This window comes from Palaemon carinicauda, chromosome 23 (genome assembly GCF_036898095.1).
Source record: "Palaemon carinicauda isolate YSFRI2023 chromosome 23, ASM3689809v2, whole genome shotgun sequence".
NCBI lineage: Eukaryota > Metazoa > Arthropoda > Malacostraca > Decapoda > Palaemonidae > Palaemon > Palaemon carinicauda.
The window spans coordinates 93183641-93197443 of NC_090747.1; the positions used below are offsets into that span (position 1 = coordinate 93183641).

The 13803-nt window shown below is 37.6% G+C and overlaps 1 protein-coding gene across 5 annotated transcripts in view; it reads right to left on the minus strand.

The window, feature by feature from the left end:
- Positions 1-4937: 4937 nt before the first annotated feature.
- The window catches only part of Prp39 (pre-mRNA processing factor 39), a 206124-nt gene continuing 197258 nt past the window's right edge, over positions 4938-13803 (minus strand). For all 5 annotated transcript variants that reach the window (XM_068347216.1, XM_068347214.1, XM_068347215.1 and 2 more), the window contains 5 exons: positions 10439-10708; positions 9747-9879; positions 7313-7530; positions 6394-6453; positions 4938-6228 (listed from right to left, as the gene is read on the minus strand). In XM_068347216.1, the coding sequence (XP_068203317.1) occupies positions 5650-6228; positions 6394-6453; positions 7313-7530; positions 9747-9879; positions 10439-10708 (1260 nt within the window). In that variant the 3' untranslated portion in view covers positions 4938-5649. The remainder of the gene's footprint in view (positions 6229-6393; positions 6454-7312; positions 7531-9746; positions 9880-10438; positions 10709-13803) is intronic.

Here is a 13803-nt window from a genome sequence, read left to right on the forward strand (position 1 = left end):
TCTATAATTATAGAAGTATGTGCATTGATATGTGGTACAGTTGGCTTCATTAATTTTGGTACACTTCATGGGAAGCTAGGCAGACGTCAGTTTGGCGGAATTAATGAAGGCAACCGTACAGTTGGCTTCATTAATTCCAGTACACTTCATGGGAAGCTAAGGAGACTTTGTTGTACCGGAATTAATGAAGCCAACTGTACAACCTTTTCATGGTCGGATCCTCCACAAATCCTCATTAACCAACAATCTAAACTACCGAAACATCAAGTTGGAGACGACCATCGCAACATACCGCCCAGATTTCTAAAGAATTCTGGAAAGGACAAAGGCCCAACAGCCGGAAACTGAGCTATATTGATTTTAAATATGTTTTCAATTGTGCGGCTATGTATTAGAAGTGTACATTCTTTCCATACATCAGTAGACTACCTGACAAATGTTTTGATAATTTTAGTGAACAAGTCCACAAATGATGGACGAAAGATATAAAGATCTCTGTGTATATTACAAAAAATGCACTTTCAAATACCTTATATTACTACGGAACATTTTCCGCATATTAGGAAGTATGGCATAGTACTTTTTGTACCATATATACATACATACATGCATAGGCTACATATGTACGCCTGTGAGCGATCAGGCAAAAGCCTCACACCATCACCAATCTGCAACTGGCCAGCGTGGGTATGAAAACTGGCCAAAACCCAGAAATGAATAAGGTTCCTGAGGCAGTTGTCCTGCAGTCGACTAAAAACGGCTGCATTTGTTTTATACAGAATATATATATATATATATATATATATATATATATATATATATATATATATATATATATATATATATATATATATATATATATATATATATATATATATATATCTGTATACAACAAATGCAGCCGTTTCTAGTCGACTGCAGGATAAAGGCCTCAGACACCTTATTTATGTCTGGGTTTTGGCCAGTTTTCATAATATATATATATATATATATATATATATATATATATATATATATATATATATATATATATATATATATTCCATCAATAAGTAAATTCCCAAAATGGTGTGGCTCCTGAGAACAAAACAACACAGAACTCGCAACAAAGTCTGGTCAGCACTGACGAATGGTCCACTACTGACTCAAGGAATGCTAGTCATACTATCCACATCGCTAGACTATTGATGTGCAGGTGAAGATTGTCCTTTGTCCAAATCTCAAAAATGGCTAGGTATTCCAGGTTCCCCTACATCTGCTTCAATACATCTGGGAATGAAAGCATCTATAGGGCCACAGATTCCTTTTTTTTTTTTTTCAAGCCACTAAGCAAGGTCAACCTTCATTTCCATACTTAGTGGCACAAGGAGAGTAGGAGTATAGTAGAAGGTTGTTGATTTATCTGTTGGAGATCATGTTTTTTTCAAAGATTTTTAAAGGCTGCTCATGAATGGCAGAGGCAAGGGACAGTGACATTGCCCTATCAGGCAGGACAATACCATAGAGAGTGACCATAATTTCAGCGCCCAAACCCTCTCTCCATCCAAGATGGGACCAAGAAGGGCCAGACAATGCCTACTGATGACTCAGCAGATAGACCTATAGGCTCCCCCAAACCAAACCCCCTTAGCTCACAAGGATGGTGAGGTTGCAGCGACCAAAGGAACTAACAAGTTTGACAGGGACCCAAAGGCCAGTCTGGCAGTCACCAGGCAAGGACGCTACCAAGAGGCCACCACAACCCTTAATTAATCAGCACTACTGATGGCCCATTGAACAATCCCAACCATATTGCACAAAATTAGACTTCCTCCTCAAAGCAACCAACACTAAAGCACAGAAAGATCTGGAAGAACTGCCAAGAGTACTATTGTGCACTACGAGACAGCTGAGCCAGATGAAAAAAGGCTCGTTTCCTTGTGCCCTTCTTTCCCACAGTTATCCCTACATTAAGGGGTCGGTTGCCTGATGCACCATCTCCAAGGCATCCCCTTCCACCAAACCTCTTCTCTCCATATCATCCTTCACCTTATTTCACCATCTAATTCTCTGCTTCCCTCTTTATCTTCTCCCCCTAACAGGTTCCTTCCAAACTCTCCTCACCATCCATCCTCTACATGTGCCCACACCATCTCCGTCGTGACACTTATCACCTCGAATCTTTACTACACCTGCCATTCTTCTTTTTTCATAATTTTCCTATCTTTCAAGCAGTGATATTCCCATAAACCACCTCAGCATTCTCATCTCTGTTCTCATGTTTTGCTTCGGCTTCTCATCTTGGAGACACCGTTTCCCATCCATACATTAACAATGGTCTTTTTACTGTGTTGTAGATCTTAAACTTTTAGCTTGACTGGCATTTTCTTATCGCAAACCACTTATAATACCTCACTCCGCTTCCCCGGAGATGCTTTTATCCTATTCTCAACTTCTGCTCATATCCTCCCTCCTGACTTACAGCAGGCCCCTAGTATCGAAATTGTTCTCATTTTTTTTATAACGGAGCCTCTACTTTTCTGCATAACTATCCTGTTCATATCTTCATCACTGCTCACCATGACTTTAGTCTTACCACATTTTCTTTCAAGCCACCCCTTTAAGTCTCTTGCCAGTCTACAACCCTTCTCTGTAAGCCTTCCTCATTTTCAGCAGTAATCACTAAATCAGCACCATATAGCAGCTCCTACATCTCTTCACTTAACACATCCATGACCACAAATAAAAATAGACTTAATGCTGACCTTTGGTGTAATCAAACACTAATTTCAAAGGTTTCTGTTTCCCTAACAGCTGTTACTACTTTTGTCCATGTTCTTGTTCTTTTTTACCATTCTTACCAACTTTTCCGAGACTTTTATCTTCCCAAACCATCAAAACATCACTTCTCTAGGTATTCTTTCATGTATTTTCTAGATCTATAAAAGCACACAAGAGCTTCTGTTTTCCCTCTAGCCTCTTTTCCTGAAGCTGTCTTACTACAGAGATGGCATTCACAGTCCCTACTCCCGCTCATGAATCCATAGGGCTGTTTGCCAATCATTACATTGTCTCATCTAGCACACTCTCAAAACGTTTCAAACTATGCTCTGCTAGTTTAGTTCCATTGACAACCTCTTTCTGCTTAAACTTAGACATTATGAGACAGACTCTTCCCAGTGTTTAGGTATTATTTCCTCTTCCCATATGGCTCTTAATAAATCTAGCATCTACCTTACCTTGGACTTCACGCATTGGAGCATGGGGACTAACAGCCAAACCTGTGCTATCCACCTGAGTTGGTAGGGGGAGACATCGTGGATCCTAAGCCTGTCAAAGAAGGAATGGGGAAGGCAGCCTCCGCCAAAGTCTTGGAAAGTGAGCGGTCCTGTTTTGACTTCCACTTCATTCTTCTGTCCCAGGCACTTGGAAGAGAAGTAACACTGTTGGCCTCTGCAAGGAGTGCAAGTGGAGGCGGGGTCAACCTTGTGGCAACTCTAAAAAGGTCTGCAGTGTAGGACACTTCTACATTGTATGGGAATGCTCCATGAAGAAAAGAAAAAAAAAAACATGCAAACAAAAACACAGAAAGCACAGAAGAAAACACAACGGTCAGCTTGGGTCATAAGTAGTTCAACTGGTCGAAGCCTTGGCTGGGACTGTAAAGGCAATTTGGGCCATGCAGGAAAATGGCCTAATCTCACCTTCTCCATCACAGATTGCATTTTTATTTCTCAGCTGGGTCAGCAAAGCTGTGTTACTCCTACTTGAAAGAGACGAGGGTTGGCATTCGTAACGGAACAAATCTTACAAAACAAATTTTAGTAATAGAAAGATGACTTCACTGACCATAAGGAAAATTGATGGCCAAAGTGGAAACTGACAGCTTTTATCCCACAAGCCCACCACTTGGATAGCCATCATCTCTCTCTCTCTGAATTCTATCATGGTCTTCTTAGAACCAAATTTGTACACAAGAAAAAGTTGTTTTGCATGTACACACAGGGAGAGGTCAAGCAAAATCCATGTAATGAACTGCAAAACCTTTGTCTAGTAGACCATAGTACATATCTTGCCCGTATAAGATTCAAGCAAACCACGATTGTCCATCCAATCTCCGAAATACGGTTCTACTTCTATATCAAAACTTTTTTCGAAAATATTGTTCATAAACTGATTTGTTGAGTCCAAATGCATTTGATATTAGCGGATCTTTCATAACCATAAAAAATAATCCTATTGCTGAAACATACTGGAATGGGATTCAATCAACCTACAAACAAAAATCTATGCAGAACTAAAATGAATAAAAGGGAGGTAACCTGCTGCCTAGACTTACATGTACTTTCATGTAACTTCTGCAAAGCTACCTTTGTAGTCTACAATGGTTTGTGTATGTTACACCAAGGTCAGAAACTGTTCTGCGCAATACATTTTAACCTTGCTTTAACATTTAAGACGACATTCTCATTTTTGAAGAAAATGCTTTATACTGCAATTATATTTAACAGCGCTATGAAGCTTTATCTGTGGTGGATAACGGGGGAGGGTGGGTTGTGGCACCCCTAGCAGTACCAGCCGAAGTCGGTCGAGTCCCTTGTCAGGCTGGGAGGTACATAGAGAGGAGAGGTCCCCTTTTCTGTTTCATTTGCTTGATGTTGGCTAACCCCCAAAATTGGGGGAAGTGCCTTGGTAAATGTATGAATGTATATTTAAACAAAAACTATGTTTAAGTTTTTTTTACAGGATGCATTTTCTTCTTTTTAAATACTTCCAATAAACAAATCAAATGTCATAAGTACTACTGGATCCTGCAGTTCACCTTCCAGAATTCTTTCTTCTTTTCATTGAAAGTACTCAAGACCATGAAACTAGTTTCTTTATCTTTATTCAAAAGTCATCCAATATCGAGTGACTCTAGTTAGGGGTATAAATTGCAAATTAAAGAAAAGACTACAAACATTAATATCTATATTTATCCGTAAAGCATTATAATTTGGACGTTCTCGAAGGGATTAAAGCTATTACTTATGTAAGGGAACACAGAAGATGATTAAGATGGAAAGTGAAAAATGATTGATATCGCTAACGTACTTCGCTAGAAAGTATATAAAAAACACTTTTCTAAAAAAAATTTATTTTACGTAAAAATATCACCCCGAAGCATTTTCCTTGATCTACAGTTGCAGGTAATTCCATAACATAAGAAAGACCCAATTCAATGAGAAAAGTAAATTAGGCCTACAGCAAAAAGGAACACCAACACTCACAAATCAAACGACTGTCTCTCAAAATATAACATTATATATTATGTAATGAAATGATGACTCCATGACACACTTCTCCCACTACTACAATGATGAAAACTTTATCTAGTTTGAACAGTGTTGCAACAAATCCACCTTTTGTCAAGAGAGATGGCAATAAGATCAGGTGGACCATGTCACTTTCTTTCACATGCATGTTATCTAAAACATGCAATTATTACACAAGACATCCATAAGTATCCATAAGACCACCAAAAAAATAAAATTACCTCAATACATCCAAAATAATGATTGTTCTTGGATACATCAACCTTTAGTAATGAGAAGCATTACTAAGTAAATACATGAGAATTTACACTTTAATAGAACATTATATCTGTACAAGACAGCATACTCAGAAACCTTATCTTTGGCCATAATAATTTCCATAGGCACCCCACCCTTGCTGACCGTAGCCATAACCACCTTGTTGTGTAGGATAACCCCATCCTTGGTAATGAGATGTCCCATAGCCTTGTGTGTAACCTTGGTTATAGTTTCCATATCCAGTGTGGGTATAATTTTGATAATTCGCATTTACGCTTTGACTCGAGGTTGTTGAAGTGCCATTGACTGTGCTTGCTGGTGACTTATCTTGACTGGCACGCTTGTCTCTCCTGGGTTCGATGACCGAGATGCCACTACTGGATGCTTCACCTTGCTTACTCGTTGTACTGCTTGTGTCTGCTTCTGCCATTGCAGAATCCATTTGTCTGACTTCCTGCTGTACTTCTCTCAGGATTCTCAATCCTTCACTAACACAATTCGATTCCTGGCCACATTCTGACATGAAGTGGAATAATCTGTGAGCAAACATGAGCCTGGTCCCTGGGCTCTGACATGATTCAATGCCCTCTTTCAGTGCGTCCTCGGCTTGTTTGAATTGAGGGGGATTGCATGACAAAGAGTGATCAACCAGTGCCAACAAAACACTGCTATTACTCTGAAACAAAAGAAATTAATAAACAATGAAAATTGTATATTCCTCTGACAAACAAAAGAATGATCCCTTACAAAAAAGAAACAATTGAGGGGGTTGGATCAACACTGAGCTCAAAGTATTTCTTAGATTCCAAAAATGAATGTAATAAATGTTGCAATTACTTACCTTATTGTACTCATGAGCTTCTTTCAGGATCTCGACTGCTTTTTCTTTATCCCCCTCAAACTGTGGGGAAGAAGCACAAATAAAATATTTTACTTAATTCACTATATTTGCAAAAATAACAAAATATAATAGATAAGCAAGTAAAAATAACATGATCATAAAAATCAATACCTGAAGCTTCCCAAAATTTTTAATTTGAGAATAATGACAAAAAAGAAAAAATTATTAGTAAACCATACATTAACAGAAAATTCTAAAAGATATTAAACCAAACCGAATAGAGAGACTATAGTGAGGATGTGAAATCTAAAATTTTATTACTAGCAGTCTATCTATCTATTTGTCATAGGACTTTGCCCAATGTTGGAAGGTAGGTGACATGAAAAGAACAAAGGGAATTTTTCTTCTCATTGTTCCTCCCCACCTGATACGGTACTCGGTCGAGTTTGACTCTACGGTACTGCTAGGGTTCCACAGCCCACCCTCCCCCTTACTAACTATAAATTGCTTAATGCAAAACCTTTATGGACATTTTTATAAGTTGTGACCAACATGACCTCTGCAATCACTTTACTTTTAACCCTTTTACCCCCAAAGGACGTACTGGTACGTTTCACAAAACTCATCCCTTTGCCCCCATGGACGTACCGGTACGTCCTTGCAAAAAAAATGCTATTTACATTTTTTTTTTTGCATATTTTTGATCATTTTTTGAGAAACTTCAGGCATTTTTCAAGAGAATGAGACCAACCTGACCTCTCTATGACAAAAATTAAGGCTGTTAGAGCAATTTAAAAAATATATACGGCAAAATGTGCTTGAAAAAAATAACCCCTGGGGGTTAAGGGTTGGAAAGTTCCAAACAGCCTGGGAGTAAAAGGGTTAAACAACTTACAAAAGCACCATATACTGTACTCACCAACGAACAAAACCGTGCCAACTTGAGCGAAACGTGTGAGTGGGCATCTTTTTCATCCCTCTCTTGACATTGAGCCAAGCACTTCATGAACATTTCTTTTGCTGCCTCCAGGTTGTTTCTACGTCGTTCTACCCCAGCTGCCTGCATCCAAGACTCTAGGCTCCCTGGTACCCTTTCCTGAATGTCTGCTAATATCTGCAGAGCTCTGTCTGCTCCATCTGTGACAAAACAGAAATCCAGCTTTAAAAGGAATGGTAGGGACTCAACCTACACCATAAATGAAATTTACAAAGAGCAATATAGGCTACATCATCATGTATGGTTTGACCTCCAATTTACAAAACTTCAGACCAATATTTTCGTTAAGGGAAAAGACTTTTCATGCTTTTACCAACAATTTTGTTGACTTTATTTTCAAGTTTTCAACTTTCACAGCAACTGAATAAAAGAAATATAAATATAGTAATTGAACAAGCAAAAGGAAATATAAATATAGTAATTGAACAAGCAAAATCAAATACATAAGTACCTCGTTTTATGATCAACTATGAATACAAACAAATAGGGATACGAACATACAAATTAAAATCGGATTACGAAAATTGCATGTCTGCGAGCATAAACTTCTCAATGTAGGGGCATTTTTGGTGGACAAGTACTGTACAAACGAGAATATAATAGAATATAATTTCCTATTTGCAATGAAATACTATATGCAAGTCTCATTGATGAAAGGGGGAATGGTCTATACCTATGATGAAGGAAAATGAAAAATGAGTGGAAGGGTAATTATGATTTGCAGTACAGAAAAAGACGTGCCTGCACAGGTAACTACTTCAGCTCACTAGACCAATTGAAAATTGTAGTGGCAGATCACTGGATGAGCACACTGGAAAGCAGTATAGCATTCGATGTGGTCATTCAACAATGCTATAATCTATTCCTTGTGCGCCAAGCCTTGAAGCTCCATGAACAGAATGGCCTCAATGAAGCCATCCATCCTATAACGGCAAATAAATGCTTTATACCGTCACCATTAGAAATGATGTGGAAGCCTTTAACGACTTCACAAGCTATCACTTATGATCAGTAGGGAGTGTTGCCATGTACATGTATAGATGCTCCAATATTACCACTGGCAAGCTGCCGGCTTTCCACTTTGGTGATCTCTCAGCTTCCACTTTGAGACCTGTCTTTTGCCATCCTGAACCAGAAGGAATGGATTCTGGGGATATTAGCTCTCCTTTTGGATGTAGTTTGTGTACCAGACGAACCTGTCATGGCTAACCAGGTGACAACTAAAATTTTCTTTCTGATGAAAAGATAGTCTTCAAAGACTTACCTGGTAGTACATCTTCTGGTGGATCTTTTCCAGGTGTATATTTTTGGAAATGGCATTTGTCATAACTTTGCTCCAACAGGAATAGGTACTTTGAAATTAACAAGTTAGTATACACCATCCTCTCTATTATACCATTTTGATTCTTTTCTTTAAGAAACCATAGAACAATCTACAGTCCTCTTTTCTGATCTGTGCTTCATATGAGTGATTCAGTACTTTAGTAATTGTATAATGATCACTTCTTTTAGGAATGTCAAAGCTATGTAATTCCTATATTCCAAATTAAATTCCTAAAACAATTATTTTGGATCACAGGATCTTACAAAAGCAAGTGTAGTGTAACCTAAAAGTTGGCCACACCCCACTACACACACACTCGTTACACGAGCTGTTGCTGAAATTAAGCAGAGAATCAGGTATGTCGGGAGACCCAAACCTCCTGCCTTTTTTGTAGTTTAAAAACAAAATCTATTATACCCTGATACTCTTCCGAATGAAATACTGGTCTTAAGTTCTTCAGGAAGTTTGCAAAGACTCAAGGGCATTACATACATACATATAACAAGGCACTTCCCCCAATTTTAGGGGGTAGCCAACATCAAACAAATGAAACAAAAAAGGGGACCTCTCCTCTCTAAAAAGGGGACCTCTCCTCTCTATGTTATGACCCTGTGGCCGCGAGGGGCATAAAAACAATTAAAATTGCGCCAACGTATCCCCGTGTCGTAAGAGGCAACTAAAAGGGACAGGACGAGGGGGCTGGGAACCCCCTCTCCTGTATTATAATCCTGTGAGACATCAAGGGCATTACACCTGAAGGAAACTGGAGGCATTCAGAACCTAGCATTCCAGTTTCAAGAACTGGATCAACTCCTTTGCTCTTTTCAAGTTCTTTCTAAAGAAAAGTTCCAAACTCTTCTTCCCATGATGAGAGATATTTTCCTTCTTTTGAACGAGCTAACATTAATCAACTTGACTAAAACATATAAATGTTCTTTATGGTGATCATAATCTGAAGTGGTAACCTCTAGTCTAAAGAATATATCAATGAATACTAATAGTAACTAAGATGAGCTTAGCACATATTCTTACCATTCTCCTCTTCAAAAGCGGCCCAAGATAAGTGTGGTCTGAATTTGTCACGCAAGTGTATGTCACAGGCTCTGTGGTAGACAGCCCTGATCTCACCTTCACCGGCTCCAATTTCTTCCAAGTAACGCACATACTAATAGAGAAAATTTAAAAAATTTAAATATACATCACAATAATAGCTAGTATTCTAGTTCAATAATAACCAACTCATACAAAAAAAGGTCACTCCTTTAAGTAAATTTACATCAGATCATTAACTTGTGCTTGATCAGAACTAAAAAAAAAAAACTAGTCTTTAATCCATGTAAACCAAACTTCAAAGGAATAAAATTCATTTACTGTATCAAATTATCAAAACTGATTACTAATGAAAGCTTTACTGAAACCCATGCCATAACATTAAATAAAATTCGACAGCTTTGATTGCCAACTCTCTCTGGCCACATAAAATGAAAAAAATGAAGCCCCTTACTTTCTGCTGTAAAAACAAACTAACTGTAAAAGTGTACTAAATTTAAATCAAAATAGCACAAGTGAATATCTTTTTCCAAAGTATTAGTGCATTTTCATGCAACAAACCGAAAATATTCATCTAATCAATTCCTTATCAAAAAATTGCTGTTAAGATCGAATCTTATCTATAAACTTTGATATATAGAACCCAACACAAATCCAACATCATAAATACTCACCCTCATCCAAAATTCTTCGTACAGGGCACAAGCAATCAAACATCTTTCGAACAGGACTCTGATTCTTGCTTCTTTTCCTTGCTTGATCTCATACTCCAGATAGTTTCTCCAAGCTGAGAGTTGACTTTTTTCAAGAGGCTTAACGTGGAAATATGGCCGCTTAATTGCATCTTCATAGCTCCAGAGTGCCTTTACTTCTATGACATTCGCCTCGTGTATTTTTTGACGTGCAGAAATTATACTTCTTTGAAGAGCCTTTGTTTCTTCGTCCTGGATGGAATAAGAAAAATCAAAACCAACATTCAACTCTACTCTTCCCTAGCATCAACTGCAATCACTTTTAAATGATTCCTCATTCATTACATTTCTAAAAATCCACTAAGTATTGAAAATATTTCTGATATTTAAATGCAATTAGTACTTACCCACAATAATATTTCTAATATACTGTACGCAGTTCCCTCTCAATATGCAAAATGGGTAAGTCACACTGCCTCCTTTTCATTCTATAAAGGTCCATATATGCAGATAATTGGAGAAAATGCAGAGAACTACTAAATTTCTTTGTATGTATTCCAATATGCAAATTGTAAAAGTTTCAAAACATTATCAAAAGCAAATACGTTCAATTCAACAGTTTGCTTATCAAAAATTATTTCATTTCCTTAGTACTTACATGCACTTCTCAAAAAGTATTTGTAAACATGAAGACAGAAGATCACAACCTAATCATGAAATATTTCTAAGAGTTACATATATTACCCACAACCCTTTTCAGTAAGAGGAATTCACTAGTAAAATGTAGATAGAGTTACAATGGAGATAGGCTTCAGGTGTGCAAGGGAACAATTGTTTGCGTAAGAGATTCCAGGGACTCCTACTAGCTTATTGATTGTACAGTATTCATATTCTCTATACATAAAGGCTTTTATTGCAATTATAACTGTCCGGTAGGCCCTGCTGCTGCCTCAGATGCCTTAGATGACCGCAGAGGTAGCAGCAGTAGGGGATTCAGCATTATGAAACTTCATCTGTGGTGGATAATGTGGGAGGTTGGGCTGTGACACCCTAGCAGTACCAGCTGAACTCGGTTGAGTCGCTTGTTAGGCTGGGAGGAACGTAGAGAGTAGAGGTCCCCTTTTTGTTTTTGTTTGTTTGTTGATGTCGGCTACCCCCCAAAATTGGGGGAAGTGCCTTGGTATATGTATGTATGTATAACTGTCGATAAGAACAAAATTTTCTTTCAAACCAGAATAAAGGATTGCACAGCCATATATATTTTTGAACATACTGTACCTGAAATTCTACAGACTTGAGAGTTCCTTCATCTTAATTTATCTGTAGCACTGTATGAATGAAAACTATTCCTTTAGACACATGGGGGCCAACAAAGTACGATCTTGTCTTATGGGAGGATTAAAAGAAAATTATCACTATTCAAACTTCATTCTCAGAATAATAAATTCAGCAGTAAACTACCGAGATGCGACTCGTTCCCCCAATAAAAACTGTGTCAACTGTTGGTCGTTTCGCGATCTGATATCGATATTTAAAAGTTAAAACACTAATGTTATAAAGCTCATTATCATAGCTAGTTACCTCAAAAGAAAAAAAAAATGATAGTTTGAAACTCAATTCAAGCCAATTCTGTCTACACAAATAAACCGCTAAATAAAAAAAAAAAAACACTTCTAATTACTGTTATACTAGACAGTAGAACAACTACCATTATGGAAACCCATCATTTAAACTAGCCATAACTTGTAGGTTTTCATGGATCCTAGACACTTCAGTCCTACTAAAGTAGAGAAATAAAAAATATTGGTGGCTGGCAGCACTGCAGAAACAAGTTCATTAAACTTGGGTTTCAAACACAAAGAAAGGAAATTCATTTGTGTAACCTAGATTATGACTGCAATAAACAGTAGAGGCGAGACATTAATTGTACATTGTGGGTTTTACAAAAATAAAAACCTAAAAAACCATCAATTTTATGAAACTTATTTAAAACCCACCAGGTCAACTAGGCAAGATATAAGTTTAAAACCCAAATTGACTCGAGTCTCTAGAGAATGAATACTCAATTAACTAGAAGGAAAAAGATCAAAACTTGACCCTTTGCAACTAAAGATTCTCTGCGAAAAATCTTCTTTCCTTGTGCACTGTCTGGAAAAAGTGGAATGACATCACAACTCTAGTCACTATTGCCATAATTTTGATGTTTGTATTGAACTCAATAAATTTTCCTTATCCAGTTAGTCGACCTTGCAAGATGACCTGACTCAGTCTAATGGGTATTTGTTCCTTAAAACACATCCTCTAATGATGCCTCAATGAGAAAACTAATCATCTCTTTAATGCCTAGTCTTGATGTTGTAACACATGACTCTCTATGGCAAGATGAACAGGTCCTCATTACAGTATAAGACACACGAAAAGGAATGATAAATGGAATGGCACAGTGATATTGAAGTATTAAGCGTACTAGTTTTACCGACTCAATCTGAAGAAAACAACAGGCCCACCAAAGATCAACCTCTGGTATGTGTGACTACCTGACAGAGCAAATTACACACATACACAGGCTGCAGGAATCAAGATTGACAATTTCATTTAACAAGGGAACTGGGCATATCCCTCAGATTAAGGCCAACAACTGTTTCCTGTTAAAAGCTAAGTTGTTCAAGGTGTTCATTGGGGCACATTTCTAAGGAAACTCAGTATAGGTTCTGAGAACCTCACAAAATAATTTTTCACTAGCAATGAAGTTAACTAGAGCTGAAGAAAATTCATAAAACAGAACAGAAGGAGCACTAATAAAGGATACAAAAAATTAGGAAGTTGTGCATCTTGCAAATAATCTCCTAGTGAATATGATGGAAAACTGGCAAAGTAAGGCAAACTAACTAGAACCAAAGACAGCAAAACCAGCACTGAATGGCCACCATAAAGGGTACTGCAAATACTGTATAAATTATACAGAAAAGTCAACCAATAGGCGAACTCGATCCGAAAATCACGTTCGTGAAAATTGCCTCCTGTTTTATTCGTTAGGAAAATTTAGTTTGCTTGCTAGAATGAATAAGTCAGCTTAATCTTGAAAACAGCTTCGTAACAGCCAGAGAGACGTTATCACTTACCTGTGATCCATGACCTATGAGCAAGCATACGTGTTGCTACTAGCAAACCAGCAGACGACAATTTTTAGATACAGGAATGGAGTATCTAGGATTTATGAATACCCATGAATTATAGCCATCTTACATGATGGATTTATACCTACACATCAAGATACTACTAGGTACTTGCTGACACACACACGGATAAATAAGCTACATTTTAATGGATATTAATTGGAGGGGATA